General features: G+C 43.8%; 2 protein-coding genes across 11 annotated transcripts in view; one reads left to right on the forward strand and one right to left on the reverse strand.

Annotated features, from left to right (window-relative positions):
- HCFC2 (host cell factor C2) overlaps positions 1-4,687 on the reverse strand; it is a 76,644-nt gene extending 71,957 nt beyond the window's left edge. For 6 of the 7 annotated variants that reach the window (XM_073900368.1, XM_073900367.1, XM_025882497.2 and 3 more), the window contains exons 1-3: positions 4,483-4,687; positions 2,867-3,015; positions 1,388-1,548 (exon numbers count right to left, since the gene is read on the reverse strand). In XM_073900368.1, the coding sequence (XP_073756469.1) occupies positions 1,388-1,548; positions 2,867-3,015; positions 4,483-4,645 (473 nt within the window). In that variant the 5' untranslated portion in view covers positions 4,646-4,687. The remainder of the gene's footprint in view (positions 1-1,387; positions 1,549-2,866; positions 3,016-4,482) is intronic. The other variant, XM_025882498.2, reaches the window with a different exon arrangement.
- Positions 4,688-4,692: 5 nt separating this feature from the next.
- Positions 4,693-17,397, forward strand: part of GLT8D2 (glycosyltransferase 8 domain containing 2) — a 47,404-nt gene continuing 34,699 nt past the window's right edge. Inside the window, exons 1-4 of one of the 4 annotated variants that reach the window (XM_073900374.1) lie at positions 4,693-4,955; positions 7,829-7,919; positions 13,258-13,530; positions 13,813-13,958. The gene's annotated coding sequence lies outside the window, so the exon portion shown is untranslated. Of the gene's footprint in view, positions 4,956-4,985; positions 5,328-7,828; positions 7,920-13,257; positions 13,531-13,812; positions 13,959-17,397 lie in introns of those variants that run through there. The other 3 variants (XM_073900375.1, XM_073900376.1, XM_073900377.1) reach the window with 3 other exon arrangements.

A 17,397-nucleotide genomic window follows, 5' to 3' on the forward strand; every position in this document is an offset into this window, starting at 1 on the left:
GATCTCAAAGACACACTGTTAAAGGAAAAACAAACAACAAAAACAAACAGGTAAACACCCAAAGTTGCAAAGCAAAAAGAAAGATCCCAATTCCATAAAAGAGAATACATGTCTGTGTAGGATCAGATCAACCTTCCCCACCTCCCCTCTCCTGCTGGGCAGAACACTCAGTCCTGGATTGCAGACCAAAATGGAATGTGAACAGAAATGAATCTGCTAGTTTTAACCAGAGGCTTTCAAAAGCACTGCATCTATCTATTTGCTCCCTCAAGCAGCATAAACTTGAGAAGCTTGCCCATTATATACAATAACCTAAAAAAAAGCTGACTAATATATGTTACATGAGAAAGGTTCTAAAAGATACATATCAAACTGAATTATGTGTTTGCCTGTGTTGGAGGACAGTGATGCTGTAACAAAGAACTTCATATACTTTCTAATTTCTTGTACTTTTACAAGTCTGTATCTAAAAAACCTGTTTAATGTAAAAATGAAAAAGACATGTGCAAGAAGTAAAAGTATCTGGATTAGTATGGTGGGATAAATTTTTTTCCTTTTCTCCAGTTTCTAAGTTTACCATGATGTTTTAGTATGTGACATTTTTTAAAGCTTGGAAAAGACAAAAAAGCTAACACTCTAACATCAATGTAATGTAAGTACTATAGTGATGGCAACCTGCAGGTACTTTGAAAATGATGCCAACGTTCTTATTTAGCCATCAGAATGACACTGAAACGTAGATATTTAATCACTTCCATTTCACAGTCAAGGAAAACAGGATTAGATTACTTCCACTAAAGGACACACATGGTAAGCAGTGAATCAGAAAACTGTCTTTTGGACTCTAAATCTCCAAATCCTGAGTTCTATGACAATGTGATCAAAACACTATGCAAAAAAAAAAAAAAAAAAAAAAATGAGGTAGTGATTAGTTCCGTTTGGAAAAAGGAGACAGTTGGTTCAAAAAGTATTTGCTTGTGTGAACCACTGTAACAGCTTCCTCTATGAAAAGTGGATACTTCATTTTATAGTGAGATTTTTGTCACCAAATTCTCAGAGGCATCTAATTTGAAAACAACCATTTGTTACTTTTTGTTCATCATTTATGACAAGTGAAATACATTATGGCCCAATATATTCAAATAGGTTGCTATAAGCAGTTATATTAATATCATTTAATGAGATCATTTCTGATTAGAAAAGGCATAGTTTTGAAAACATATATTCCAGGGACTAAGGAAAATACAATTGCACACAAATTTGTTCATTGTTAGGTAAATGTAAAAGGCTAAGTTTCGTTCCTTTTAATAACTGAAAATGGTAGAAATTAAATGTTCTTAATCTAAGTCATAAAATAAACATTTGGTCCAAAAAAGAATCAGCATACCTGGGAACATTATTGTTTGAATCTTCACTTTCATTTGCCAGACCACCAAACAAATAGCATTTGTTACCATATAAAGAGAAGCTATGTCCAAGCCGAGGACAAGGAGGTAAACCGGAAGAAGGGGGGTGGGGTTTCACTTTTTTCCATAACCAACGACTTGCCTAAAAAAGAGCATAAATACAGTCAGACAATATCAAGAAAGCATTCCTATATTGTCCATAGTATAACATTGTACCAATACATTATAATCGAAATCCAATCAGAAGGTTCCAATAAGCTATTCTAGGGACAAATGACAAGTAAACAGGTAATTTCTGGAACTAAAATAAACACTGTAACAGAAATTCAGTCTAGTCTTCCTGGGGCACCTGGGTGGCTCAGTCGGTTAAGAGTCCAACTCTTGATTTCAGCTCAGGGGCATGAGGGCCCAGTGTGGAGCCTGCTCAAGATTCTCTCTTCCTCTCCCTCTGCCCCTCTGTCCCCACCCAAAAAAAGGAAAGAAAGAAAGTCAGTCTAGTCTTGCATATTCACAGCTTTCCTCAACAGCAACCAAAGCTCATAATAATAAACACCAGTAATTCAAAAATATTTTCCAAATGAAAAACTAAATATACATAGCTTTAAGATTAAATGAAATTTATATATTCTTACTTTCTGAAATTAGGTAATCCATAGATAGTTTGTATTTCAACCTTTAAATAAGCATAAATAAAGATCATTTAACAAACCAAACTCCAAAACTTATGCTCTGGCTATGGATGCTCTATTTATCTAAAACTATTTGTTTATGAATAGGTATAATTCACCTATACCTGTCAATTAGCAGATGTCCTCATGATAACAACCCTGTGAACATATGCACAGTTCAGAAATAAAAGTCATTTAAGGGCTGTAAGAGAGGGCTCTGAGTGTGGTTTAACAGAATCAAATTTACAAAGGACATATGAAACTGTACACTCTTTTTGTATGTATTGCGGGGGGGGGGGAAGGGTTGTGTTTATTAGTGTGAGGGTAACAATCTCTATAACAAAGGCAGAGGTTTGCAAAGTGTGGTCTGGGGACCAGCATCAGCACATGGGAACTTGGAAGGAATGCCAGGGGTGAGGCCCCACACCAGACAATACTGATTCAGAAACTCTGGGGGCAGGGCCCAGCAATCTGTGTTTTCATAAGCCCTCAGATGCTTCTGTTGCTGCTAAAATTGAAGAACTAAGATACAAAAACCTAAACGTGTAACATATATAACTGATGCTAAGTAACAGATATCTTAATGTTACAACTGTTACACTGGGTATTGAAAAAAGACTTACATTAGAAACTCTGGCTTTTTAGTGAAGGGGAAACATTTTCCTTGAAGCTATAAAATGTGAAGCTCATACTATTTTAAATATGTAATGAAATATTTTGCAATCTTTCAAAGAATTAGGAGTAATATCATTATTAAAGCTGCAGATTGAGATAAATTTGAAATATACTTACTTGCAACTCATATAACTCATTGCTGTATCTTCCATATTCAACCATTCCCCCAAATACTAGTATTCTGGTACCATCACAGACAAATCCATGGGCAGCGCAACCTGGAGGGATGTCTCCTCTAACAGCAGGTAGGAACCACTGATTTGTAACTAGTTGCCAAAATAAAATTAAAACCAATTATAATAAACAGTTATCACAAACTATGAGTATTTACTTTATATTTACCACGTGTATCCGTGGTTATTGGAGATTGGAGATGACTTTGCCCGCTGGAGCAATTGGAGATGACTTTGCTCCCAGGAGCAAACTAAAAATGTGTAGTTGTCTAACTGGAGGGAGGGGAGAGATGCTATTGGCAACTAGTGGGTAGAGACTAGAGATGCTGCCAAACACCTTACAATATACAGTGCCTGCTCTTACAACAAATAATTCTCTGGTTCAAAGTGGCAATACCTGTTGAAAAATCCTGATCTAATTTAATTCTTACCAAAACCCTACTTGTTGAATATCATCATCTCTATTTTCCAAGTGAAAATCTGAATTTTAGTTAGGTAACTTCAGCGCTGACCCTGGGCAACTGGCAGAGCAAAATTCAAACTAGGTCTAACTTATTCTAAAGCCAGGGTTTTTACACTATACCAAATTGTCAAGTAACTTTCAAACTATATAATTAGAGTGCCAAGAGGAGAGGATGAAAAAACGAAATTTCTCCTACGCCACTATTTTATTAACCTTAAAATGAACACTATGATAAGTTATTTGGTCAAAGTCATTGATCATGACACAGACCCAAAATTCACTAATTAGCTTTACACCAAGGAAACCGCTGCCTCTTGATAGCCGGCGCATTTACAAGTTGGGGAAAATGAAATTCCACCCTCCTTTCTATCCCGAGGCAAAGGCAGGGCCTCCCCAGCCAGGGGCACTTGTGATTTGTAGCGGTGCCTCAAGCTGACAGTCTTCTTTCCGAGAGCGCTGCACAGCCCAGCTTCAGCACACACACCCAACTATGCAGAGACAAGCGCCGGTCTCACCAACGAACCACTTCCCCGCCAGTTAAGAGGGTTACCAGTGGGGTAAATATCTTGACTGCCACCTGCCAGATACGGGGTTGTATTTGGGGTGAAAGTACCAGGCCTTTCATTTTCCCTCCTCACCACCCCTCAGCCCTCCCCCCCACCCCGCCCCGATTCGTTTCCTCCTAAGGAAAGACCGCAGGCAAAGACGAGAATGGCCCGGAGCAGCTTGGGTTTGGAGCAGTTTTTGGTTTTTGACAGGGGAGGGATCTCGGACCCCCGGAGTGGGAAAGACTTCGGGAAGAGGCCCTGGCGGGTGGAAATGGTCTCTCTCTTGCCTACGTCCGCCCGCAGGGCTGGGGAGGAGGGTCCGGGAGCGCCTGCCTGAGGGCCGGCGCGCCCCGCGGGCCCTGGGGAAACGGAGCTGCCACCAAAGACATTGCGGAACCCCGGCAGCCCGGCCGAGCCACACTCCCAGCTGCCCGCCCGAAGAGGCAGTGACCCGGCGGTGACAGCTGTCAGGGCCTCGGCCGCCGCCTCGCCTCCCCTCCCCCTCCGCGGCTCCCACAGGCGGGGCCGTAGAGCCGCTGCCGCGCCTACCCGTGTTGTAGACGTGCAGCTCGTCCGCGATGCCCTCGTTGCCCCCTCCAAAGATGATCATCAGCTCCCGGATGGCCACGGCCCGGTGTCCGTGCCGGGCGCGGGGTACCGGCCCCGTGAAGGAGGAAACCCGCCTCCAGTTGAGGAGGCTGGGAGCCGCCATCTTCCCAACCCCCGCCCCTCTGCCCACAATGCACCGCGCCCGCTCCGGCGCCGCCGCTCCCGGGGGAGGGCGGGGAACCGCCTCCAGCTGTGCGCCGGGGGTGGAGGGTCACGTGACCGCGGGCGTCCCGGGAGAGGCTGGAGGCCAGCGGAGAGCCTAGGGGTCCCCGGAAGGGAGCCCCGCCCTCAGCCCCCGGCATTACGTCGGGGCCTGGCACCCTGGACAACGGGCCTTGGGGTGTAAAGACATTCCTACCAACCAAGTCTCCCCTCCCCACCCAGGGCCCCCCGTTTTGTATTTGCGGGAGAAGGTACAATGTTTTCCTTTATGGCCCCTTTAATTGAGCATCTAGGATGTGAGGGCGAGTCAGACCCTTTGAACAGTTACAGCGCAACGGGGAGAAAAGCTCGCGTAGAGGTTCGAAGTGCCGGGAGCGCGGGGAGGAGAGAGGGAAGTCGTCCTCGGCCGGCGGGTGACGCGCGCGCCCGGGGCGCCCAGGCGTCGAGGATGCCCGCGAATGCGGGAGGAGGGAGGCGCCGGCCGCGCGAGCGAGCGGCCGCGAGTGAGGCTTCCCGGCCGAACCTGAGGATGCCGGAGGGAAGGTCGGAGCTAAGCCTGCTCGGGCACTTGAGGTTTTGTTGGGTGTCATGCCAAGAAGTTTAGCAACAGTTAGCCGCGAAAGGTTTGTTTCAGCAGGTGGAAACTATCTGTAGGTTTCCGTTTTATTACTAGCTGACATTTGAGGGTCTTCCATTGCCAAACGCTGTCCTAATTGCCTCATGATTCTCCCAACAATCCAGTAAAGTGGGTACTGTTATCTCCCTTTCGTGGATGGGGAAATGAGGCACAAAGAAGTAAAGTAATTCTCCCACCGACACAGCAGAAGCGGATTGGGACCAGGATTCAAACGCAGGGCTTCTGATCCCATAGCCCCTTTTTCTAACAGCTATACAATAACTGCCTTTGCTCACAGGCATGTAACCCTGTTAAGACTGAGCTTGCCTTATCATCTGGTCCTATAAAGAATCGCACTCGAAGAGATACAATTCCAGAAGAAAAAAAAAATTTTTGAAAGCAGTTTAAGTCCCTGCCTCACACTCTCAACAAGGTACCAAAGGGGGGATACACACAACATACAGCAAATTTCCTAAAATTCCTTTTTCTTCATCCTTTACCATTAGCAATTTCTCTCCTACACCTGTATCATCCCCTCTCCAACTCTCTCAGTCCTGAGCCTGCCTCTCCACCTCCTCATCCATCTAAACTTTCCTTTGAGAAATGATTATCTTTTTTAAAAGGAATTCTCCCTGTTCTTTCAGCTCCTGCTTCTCACGTTTTTCCTTTACCGATTACCCCAATTTTACAATATGGTCAAAAAGAATTTGGGAAAGGAGGGGGAAGATGGCTGGAAACAAAGAGTCTATGAATATTTATGCATTAATATTTTTCTTTGTCACATACATAAATGTTTCTGTTACAAAGTATGTATCTGAAACAATACTGGGAAAGTATTGGGACAAAGCAATGCACCTTTCATAGAACTTAAAATATTTAATAAGAACTGTACTTTTTTCTGAGAGGTTAGGGTTAAGATGTCCTAACTTTTATGAGTGATGCTGTAAGTAGAGGGTAGTTGTGTGTGAGTGTGTGTGTGTGTGTGTGTGTGTGTATTTAATGCTGTTATAGCAAAAGATGAAGGGCAAAATTGAAAGCTATAAACCCAATGTTGATATTCAAATTTAAAAAAAATCAAAACTGGTCTATGATATGTGAAAGGCTTAAAATCCTGAACTGGAGGAAAGATGAAGGCAAAACATTACAAGAAAGGTGATTACAAGTCATAACTGGTTGCTTAGATAAGGAGGTGCAGGACAATGGAGGAAGTATGTATTCATTTCCTAGAACTGCTGTAACAAAATACCACAAACTGTGTGGCTTGAAACAACAGAAATTTGTTGCCTCACAGTTCTGGAGGCTAGAAACCCAAAATCAAAGTGTCAGCAGGGCCACAATCCCTCTGAAAATTGTAGGGGAGAATGTTTCCTTGCCTCTTCCTGGCTTCTGGTGGTGGCCATTGATCCTAGGCATTCCTTGGCTTATAGCTACATCTCCAAACTCTGCCTTCATCATCACACAGTGTTGTCCCTGTGTATCTGGGTCTCTTCTCTGCTTATAAGTTCACAGTTACACCCTAATGACCTCATCTTGATTACACCTGCAAAGACCCTATGTTCACATAAGGTCACATTCACATATATTGGGTATTAGGATTTCAACATATCTTTTTGGGGAACACAATTCAATCCATGACAAAGGGCTTAATCCAATGGAAATGATATTTTACCACAGCAGCTTTGGCTCAACTCTGCTTAATGAGGAGTTTAGAGTAGGTCCCTGGTTCTCAAGAAGGCGACCTTCAATCTCTGAAACTCTAGGAATGGAAGTTAGCATCTAGGAGGAGAGTGTAGAAAGGGAAGAGTGAGGCAGGAGAGCACCCTGAAGAAGCGAACCTTTAGGAGGTTAAAACAGAAGGAGGCACTCATGGAGGAGACAGAGTGAGGAGCCAGAGAGGTCAGAAGGGAACGGGGCGAGGGTAAGAAGCCCCAGGCGAAGGGAGTTTCACAAAGGCGGAAGTGGTTATCAAAGCCAAAAGCCATAGAGAGGTCAGAGAAGAAAAAGACAAGTAAGTGTCTGTTGGATTTGCAAATTAGGAGGTTATTAGTGGCCTGGATTAAAATACTCAAGTGGAGTGGGAGGAGGGAAGCCAGAGAAGATCAAAGAATGAGTAACAAGTAAGGAAGTGCAGATAATGTGTATAGTCTGCTTTTTACAGAGATTTGCCCATGAAAGGAAAGAAAACACAGTGGCTGGAGGGAGAGATGGATACAGGGCAAACTGCATTATTTTGCATGGCTGACATGAGCATGACTGTGGGCCCAGAAAAAGATGCTGTTGAAAAGGAGAGACTGAAGGAGCAATAGAGATGTCTTAGTCAGTTTGGGCCGCTGTTAAAATACTATGGACTGGGGCTGGCTCAGTTGGTAGAGCATGTGACTCTTGGTCTCAGGGTTCAAGCTCCATGTGAGGTATAGAGATTACTTAAAAAAAAAAAAAAAAAACTTTTTAAAAAAAATACTACACAGACAGGGTGGCTTATAAATAACAGAAATTTATTTCTCACAGTTCTGAAGGCTGGAAGTCCAAGATCAGAATGCAGCATGGTCAGGTTCTGGTGAAGGCCCTCTTGCTGGTTGCAGGCTGCTGACTTCTCGCTGTATCTTTACATGGTGGAAGGGGTGACTCTCTAAAGTCTCTTTTATAAGAGCACTAATCCCATTCATGAGGGCTTCACCCTCATGACCTACACACCGAAATACCAAAGGTCCCACCTCCTAGTGTCATCACCTTGGGGGTGAGGATTTCAACATGTGAATTTGGGGAGGGGGGCATAAACATTCATAGCAAGAGAATATGTCATTTGGAAATGCTTCTGTTATAAGTGGCAGAATATCCAACACAGTGGCTAAATGATAAGGCTGTTCATTATTTTGCACAAGAAATCTGGGGTTAGTTCAGTGGTGTCACGGTTCTGGTTAGTGGCTCTGAATTTCTCTTGGCCTTTCCTTTGTGGTCATAAGAAGGTTGTTGCAGCTCCGGGCATTGTGTCCTCTCACAACCATGCCCAAAGATAAAAAGCAGGAAGACAGCCAGGATGGGGAAATAGAACTCTCCTTTTACAAGGAAAAAAGCATCTTGCCTAGAAGTCATCCAGCACACTTGCTCTTGGATTTCATTGGCCAGAACTAGGGCATTTGGTATATTAAGATTACATTCACTAGGTGCGCCTGGGTGGCTCAGTCATTAAACATCTGCCTTTGGCTCAGGTCATGATCCCAGGGTCCTGGGATCGAGCCCTGCCTCGGGCTCCCTGCTCGGTGGGAAGCCTGCTTCTCCCTCTCCCACTCCCCCTGCTTTTGTTCCCTCTCTCACTGTGTCTCTCTCTGTCAAATAAATAAAATCTTAAAAAAAAAAAAAGATTACATTCACTATACTCACGGAAATACGAAAAAAATAATGGCTTTAAAAGCGTTTATTTCTCCCATATAAATGAATTTTGGTCATAGCTGTCCAAAGCCGGCAGGCATGGCAGCTGTGTTTCACCAAGTCCTCTGGAACTTGTAGACTTTCTGGATTGGAATTCCTCCTTCCAACCCATGGTCCAAGATGGCTGCCCCAGCTCTAGCTGTTGCATCTATATTCCAGCCAACAGGAGAGAGTAAGGGAAAGGAATGTTCCCTTCTCCAGAACACATTTTGGAATTATACATATTATTTCTGCTTACATCCCATAAGCCAATATTTAGTCACAAGGCCACAGTTAGTTGAAGAAAATCTGGGACATGTAGTTTTCACTTAGAATGGCCATGTTCCCAGCTAATGTTCAAGGCTCTGCTATAGAGAAAGGAGAAAACAGACATTGGGGTTCATCTTGCAGGAGGGTGGCTACAGGAGTCTGGGAAAGTAGTTGTTTTTGTTTGTTTGTCTGTTTTCAGCCTCAATAATGAGAAGCAGGCAAGGAAGAATAAAGTTGGAAATGAGAGTTGCTTGAGCTAACCTACTAGGCCTACCTAGGGAGAATTGACACTTGATGGAGCAAGATCCTGAAGGATCAAGAAAAGGTGGATTCAGAAGTACACATGGATTTACATGTGCACTAGGGTTGAATATATTATGTTTCTATACCATGGATTATAGATTACATAAATATTTCTATTTTATAAGTGTATATAGAAAACAAAAAGCTCTAATGGATGGTGCTGCTCTAGCCATTCAGGGTTCCATTAGAGAAGGTACCTTCATCTCTCACTACTTTTCCCCCATCACTCTTGCTCTCCCATATCAAACACCCATCAGGTATCTGGATTTTCAACATAGCAAGAATTAAAGTCTTGGGATTTAGAATTCAGTAGGTGTAGCCATTTACTAGCTTTGTAGTCTTGGTCAAATTATTTATCCTCTTTGAGCCTCAGATTCTTTGTCTATAAGATGGGGATAATAATAGCATCTATTTCTTTTTTTTTAAGATTTTATTTTTATTTATTCATGAGAGACAGAGAGAGAGAGAGAAGCAGAGGGAGAAGCAGGCTCCCAAGGAGCAGGGAGCCCGATGCGGGACTCGATCCCAGGACCCTGGGATCATGACCTAAGCTGAAGGCAGACGCCTAACCATCCGAGCCACCCAGGCACCCAATAGCATCTATTTCTTAGAGTTGTTTTGAAGACCAAATGAAATAATATATGTAAAGTACAGGCAGTCCTTGCTTTGCATGGTAGTGTAGTTCTTTTTTTTTTTTTTTTTAAGATTATTTATTTGGGAGGGGTGGGGAAGGGCAGAGGGAGAGAAACTTCAAGCAGACTACCTCTTTGAGATCGGAGCTTGGAGCCTGATGTGGGGCTTGATCCCACCACCCATGAGATCACGACCTGAACCAAAACCAAAAGTTAGACACCTAACTGACTGAGCCACCCAGGTGCCCCAGTAGTGTAGTTCTCTAAAAATGACCACATGAGTTGCAAAGTGATCTTAAATTTCAATGGGGAAAAGTTACAATTGTGCTGTGATCTTTAAATATTTTTGTCAAAATATTTAAAACTCTTACTATTGGTTTTAAATGCCTAGGGCAGGGGTGCCTGGGTGGCTCAGTCAGTTAAGCATCTGCCTTCAGCTCAGGTCATGATCTCAGGGTCCTGGGATCGAGTCCCACATCAGGCTCCTTGCTAGACAGGGACCCTAAGTCTCCCTCTGCCTCTGCCCCCTGCTTGTGCTCTCTGTCAAATAAATAAATAAAATCTTTAAAAAAATAAAATAAATGCCTAGGGAAATGAAAAAATTAGTAGACCTAGTATTTATTTGCTATACTGTAATTTGAATCATTAGAAACATTGAGAATTAAATGTTTGGGGTTTTTTTGGATTTTTTTGGTTTTTGTTTAAAGCTTATCAAGAGTGGGGCGCCTGGGTAGCTCAGTCAGTTAAGTGTCTGCCTTCAGCTCAGGTCATGATCTCAGGGTCCTGGAATTGAGCCCCGCATCGGGCTCCCTGCTCAGTGGGGAGCCTGCTTCTCCCTCTCCTTCTGCTCCCCCACTCCTGCTCTCTCTCTCTTTCTCTCTCTATCTCAAATAAATAGATAAAATCTTAAAAAAAAAAACTTATCAAGAGTAGCTTGAGCAGTGCTTCCCTTTCTGCCATATAACTTACTGTACAGAGTGAGCATCTTTTCTGTGCCTTGGCAAATTGTCATACTCCTTTCCAGGTTTGGATCAGCTTTCCATATTTTACTCTTTGCAATTTCAATGTCATGAAATATCTTTGAGAGTTCCTTGAGCATCTTTTCTGTGCCTTGGCAAATTGTCATACTCCTTTCCAGGTTTGGATCAGCTTTCCATATTTTACTCTTTGCAATTTCAATGTCATGAAATATCTTTGAGAGTTCCTTTAAGATGAATTTTTTTATCCACGTCTCTTCCCTGGAAACATCTTCATCCTTTTCTGCACAACCACTTTCTGCATTTATGTCCATCAAGTCACCTTTACTAAATTCTTCGGGCTGCATGTCTAGAGTTGCATAGTGACAGTATCATCCCACAGCCAGCCCTTTCTTCTCTACCTCCATTTACCTTTGATTTGAACTTCACTCTGAAAATTACCGCTTTTTGTTTCTTTGCTACCCTATTATCTTGGTTGGCCAATTCTCTCTATCATCCATTTTTGTAAATATCACAAGAGTTTTGTAAATATCACCGGGAATTAAGGAAGCGACACAACCTATACATGCTTTATCTGTACATAAACTGAATAACAAATGTCCAGTGACCAATCACTGGCTGACTGTCAGACAAGTGACATGATTGGTCACAGATCACAATTTGGATCCATTATTTGCAGGGTAATTTCATGAATTAAAAAGTTAGCAGCAGAGTTTGTCCTTAGGCAAGTAGTCACAGTTAATATACTATGGTAACAGATATGAACTGTGAATTGGGCTGTTGAGTGCCTAATGAGCACCTGATGTCATCATCGAACTAAACCATGAAAACAGATTTGTGCCGTTGCCATGCAAAGCAAGGGCTATGCTGCTCTGTGTGATGCCTGGCAGGTAGTTAGCACTTAGTAAGTAGTAGACTGTTTTACTTGTATCGTCTTTGTCATTTTCATTATATTACTACTGTTTCTACTCTTCCTTCTGAGCCACAGGCCACTGAGGAGTCAGCTGGAGAGAGAGGGGCTGGTGCTGGGAGGTGGCAGACAGTGCTGTGTTTTCAGCCAAGCATGTAAATTACCATGTCCAAGGGATACCTTAATCTCAACTGAGGATTCACGCCAAGGGCTTATTGGCAGAGGTCTGGGAAGGAGTTTTGGGGAGTGCCGGCAGGTGGGCAGGACTCAGAGAGGCAGGGCAGGCAGGGCTCCTGGGATGAAAGAAGCAGATGGTGTCTGAGAGGTCTGTCACAGATCACAGGGCTCCAGCCATAGGTCTTGGCTAGAGCTGTGGTCAGGGCATGGTGGGGGCAGCTGGCAAGAGCAAGCCAGGACTCTAGGCCAGGTAGAGCCTACACCAGTTACCAGAACAGGGAACTGGTACATGAGTGAAGGGAGAAAAATACTCACCTGAGTGAGAAAGACGGCCTCCAGGTCAAGAGTCAGGTGCAAGCACAATTGCCATAGCCTAGTGGGTAGCAGAGAAGAGCCCAGAGGGCCTCCGCTCGGGACTAGAAGGTGACCCATCATTGAGCCCCATCAGGAAAAGGAGAGGGAACTGAGACTCCCCAAGTTACACTTCCTGCCCCATGTGGGTGACCTTGGAGCCCAGCCCGGGGAGATGGGGCGATAATCGAGGCTGTCAGCCTGACCCAATGTAGTGATTCACTGCTCCTGTACAAAGCTTCTTCCTTCCTTTTGGTCCGTTTATCAGCCTTAATAGATTTTATCTAGGACCCTATCTACAAAGCAGTACACTCAGCCAAGGCAGGCCCATTGGGTAAGAAGGAATGATGAACATTTGACTCTCAACTAATAAAAAATAAACACAGAATAAAAATGACTCAGATATACACCGTGTCAGCTAATGATACCACAAATACAAGATACCTGTAAATCCCAGAGGACTGCATTCAGGCATGTAACTGAAACCTGACCAAAGTGACATACCCATGCAATGGTTTGTTTTCCTCATGTGGTTAGATGTTTCAGATCACTTGGTGCAGGGCTGCTCTGGTGACTCCCAGGGCCAGCAGGGACTTCGGCTCCTCCCATGTTCTTGCTCTGTCCTCCCTAACATGAGCAGGGCTGCTGAATCAGACAGATGAATGAGTCAGATGGTAAATTATATTACCATAAACTTGGGGTCATTAGCCCCCTGTCCCCTTAGTGTGGGTCAGCACCAGCTGCTCCTCTTGGGTAGCCCTGTCCATTCAGCTACTTTCCCACTCCAAGTAATCCCTCCCTTGCCTTACCCTTCAGGGTTACAGGTGGCCATACCTCCCTGCGGTTGCTAACGCCACCTTATTGCAACACTCGTAACCATGTTTCCTTAATACAGACCTTTTCAAATAGTGCCTTTTTGCAGAGTCTCCACCATTAGCCTTTTGGAGTGAGCCGTCTGTATCCTGCCAGGACCCTGACCGATTCAACACCGTAATCTGTGCATAGCTGGTGTGGCCCATATGCAGCAGCACAGTGTGGCCCTTTCAGCCCCAGAGCTGCAAGATGGATAGTCTACCTCCAGGCATCAAGGTTGGATTTCAGACAGGAAGAAATGGCAAAAGGCACCAAATAGCTCTTTGCCAGGAAAATAATAGCTTTTTAGGAAGTGACAGACAGCAGGAGGTGAGTATTTGTAACTGGACCATTGCTGCCTCCAAATGAAAGAGTGTTTCTAGTTCAAGGGAAGGAGCAGAGACGGGTATTAAGTAGGCTACTGGCAGTGTTTGCAACATCATATCACTCTTTTGGACTTTTTAAGAAAAAGTTACAAATTGCTTACTGTTATAAGTCCTTTCCTTAGTTCATACTTTGAACTAGGGGTGTCTTCATCTGACAGTAAAAATACAGTAGTCCCCCCTTATCTGCAGTTGTGCTTTCTCAGGTTTCTGTACCCTCTGTCAACAGAGTCGGGAAGTGGATAATCCCCCTTGTGATGCTGGATGGTGAGAAGACGATGTAGCCGACCATAATGCCTGCATCCTTCACGTCACTTCGTCCACCTTGTCTCATCACGTAGGCATTTTGTCATCTCACATCGTCACAAGGAGAAGGTAAGTACAATGAGATCTTTTGAGAGAGAGAAAGAGAAACAGAGACCACATTCATATAGGTTTGATTTCAGTATATTGTAATTGTTGTATTTTATCATTATTGTTGTCTAATATGTAAATTACACTTTATTATAGATATATATGTGTAGCAAGAAAACATAGTATATATAGAGTTTTGGAATCATCCATGGTTTCAGGCACCCCCTGGGGGTCTGGGAGTAGACTCTTCACAGACAAGGGGAGATGACTGTGATAACTTCCATGTATTGAGCCCTTACTGAATGCTTTACATGCATGATATCTTCTAACCCTCACCAGGAGGTTCCCCACTCTATAGCTGCGGAAACCACAGGTGAGTGGTTTTGAGTGATGTGTTCAGTATAATGTCTGAGCTAACAGTTGAGTGTGTCTGTCTGTCCCCAGAGCCCATGCTGGCAGCCACTATACTTCTCAGAGTGTCCCTTAAAACCTGCATCTCTTTCTGTTCTCATTTCTTCCCCAGGGAAGAACCTGTGCACACAATGTGGAAGTCTAGGTCACAGGTAATAAGCCTCTTACATCCTTAGAATATGGCCCAGGGTGCCTGGGTGGCTCAGTTCGTTTCACAATTGCCTTTAGCCCAGGTCATGATCCCGGAGTGCCAGGATTGAGCCTTGCATTGGGCTCCCTGCTCAGCAGGGAGTCTGCTTCTCCCTCTGGCCCTGCCTCCCCCCCCCATGCTCTCTTTCTCTCATTCTCTCTAATAAATAAATAAAATCTTTAAAAAAAAAAGAAAAAAGAACATGGCCCACTAGAAATAAAGGAGAGAGAATCCCAAGTTGGAGACAGTAGGGCAATGAGCAGAGGGATTTGGGTCCAGATGGAAGCCAATATGAATAGCAAGCAGAGCCTATGAAAACAACAGAATTATTATTTCAATTATGAGTCCCCCTCTGGGGTACTTGGGCTGTCATACTCTCTGAACCTACTTAGCCACCAGCTCTCACACTGGGTCAGGCATTCTGCTAAGTGGATGAGAGATGCAAAGGGAGAGAAAACCTGGTCTTTGGAGGAAACTGGAGTAAGCAGGAGTCAGCTTGGAGGGCTTCCCATCACAATGCTTTGGGACACATCTGACTGACTGTCCCGCTGCTCCTGACAGCACATAATTCTGGAAGGACAGGAAATGTTGATATTTTTGCGCATGTGAGGGCCATGAGGACTAGAGCAGGAGTGCTCGAGTGCACTCTGTGTTGCTGCTGAACCTTCTCACTTCCCACAGGCGGTCCATGGATCAAATGGACCTGCTGCAATCAAAGATGAATACATGACCACTATGTCTGTTAGCTAAAACATTGGGTGAAGTTGCACTTTAAAACAGAGTATACTGTAGTGCCTGGGTGGCTCAGATGGTTAAGCATCTGCCTTCGGCTCAGGTCATGATCCCAGGGTCCTGGGATTGAGCCCTACATCGGGCTCCTGGCTCAGCGGGGAGTCTGCTTCTCCCTTTCCCTCTGCCTCTCCCACTGCTCATGCTCTCTCTCTGTATCTCTGTGTCTCAAATGAATAAATAAAAAAATCTTTAAAAAACCCCCCCAAAACAGAGTATACCTCCTGGGAGTAAAGAGAAAAGAGGAATAGCATAATGTCAAGCCTGCTTCAAAGAAAAATGGCATATTTCCTGGATGGTATGAGGGCTTTAGGATAGGGGTATGTAAGGGAACACCGCCAGGGCAGCGGATAACTCCATACGAACAGTGCCTGGATGCTGAAGGCCCGCCAAGTGAAGAATGCAAAAGCCCTGGATGCAGTTTCACCCTTAGAGTTGTAGCCAAAGATCCCAGTATTTGAAGCATGCCTCAAGTAAGAAACAGGTGAGAACTGCTGATGAGAATTCCAGTCCGGGCTTCATCACCAACTTGCTTTGGGAACTTGGGACATTAGCATGCTCAAAACCTACATTTGCTGATCTGCAGATTGGGGCAAACAACATCTCTGTTCAACTTACTAATGAGAATGTTATGAGAAGAAAACGAAATAGAAGATGTGAAGATGCTTTGTCAATGTTCAAAGTTCTATACAAAGGGAAGCTATTCCAGATATTCCCACTCTCCAAGTTCAAGTCTGAAAAAACAAACAAACCCACTAAACCCTTTAGAGCTACATCGTTCAATACAGTAGCCACTAGGCACACTGGCTATTGAGCATTTAAAATGTGACTAGTGCAACCGAGGAACTAGCTTTTAAATTTTACTTAGTGTTAATGAATTTAAGTTGAAGAACTGATACTTGATTCACTATTGGAAAGCTTTTAAGTATGCTTGGAACAGCCTGAGTATGTGAGCCTAATTTTTAAACTGCAAATTATATGAAATCTAAATACATATCAATTGTTTCTGATGAAATTTAGTATTTGAATTGAGATGTGCTACAAGTATAAGATACACACCGGACTTCAGACTTAATACAAAAAAGAATGTATAATTACATGTTGAAGTCATATTTTGTATAGGGTTAAATAAAATATATCATTAAAATTAATTTTACCTCTTTGTACTTACCTTTTTCTTTTTCTTTTTCTGTTAATGCTCAGCCGAGTGCCTGGCACATGGTTATTCTCTTTCTCCCTCTCTTTTTAAAATTTTGTTTGTTTATTTATTTATTTATTTAAGTAATCTCTACACCCACTGTGGGGCTGAAACTCACGACCTGCACGCTCTTCTGACTGAGCCAGCCAGATGCCCTGTCTTTGTACTAATCTTAAGGTGACTACTAGAAAATTTTAAATTATGGGGTGGCCTACATTATATTTCTATCGGGAAATGCCACTTAAAAAGAGCCAGTGAGTAGAGGGATCCTCATTTCCTTATAGGAGCTAAGGAGAGAGGTTGCAGAAATAAATTCTATGATCCCAGGCAAAGTACTGGCACCATTTCCTGGGTTTCTGAGAATCAATAGCAGAAAGAGAACAGCCTAGAGCTGGGTGGGGTTGACTCCCTGCCTGATTCCTTTCCATGTTCAGGCTCAAAACACACCATCTTAAAAACTCCTATTGGTATCATTGCCTTGGTAAAATGAGACCATTGCTGTTAGCTGGGCTTTAATTTGGGGGCCACAGCACTTTAATGACTGGGGGATTTCACGAGAAACTAGTGGGTAATTTGAGATTCTGAAAATCAGTATGAACTTCATTTTTCCACTTCTGCTCTTTCAAAGTTTACCCTAGACCCAGCGCATAGTGGAAATCCACCGTCCAAGCATTTGCTTTTCTCCGGTTTTGAATCTTTTCCTCCAGAGCTGTCTTGTTTTCAAAATGATTTGCATGCAGACTGCTGGAGGAGGATGCCAGAGGAAGTCTGGCCATGCGAGCCGGCCTGCCAAGCACATCTGGAAGTGGTTTCGGGGGCCGCCTCACCCCGGCCGCCAGCGCAACGCCTGATTCCCAACTCTCCCAGCTGCT

The sequence above is a fragment of the Callorhinus ursinus genome, unplaced genomic scaffold (genome assembly GCF_003265705.2).
Source record: "Callorhinus ursinus isolate GAN/ISIS: 27379988/994484 unplaced genomic scaffold, GSC_fseal_2.0 scaffold14, whole genome shotgun sequence".
Lineage (NCBI taxonomy): Eukaryota > Metazoa > Chordata > Mammalia > Carnivora > Otariidae > Callorhinus > Callorhinus ursinus.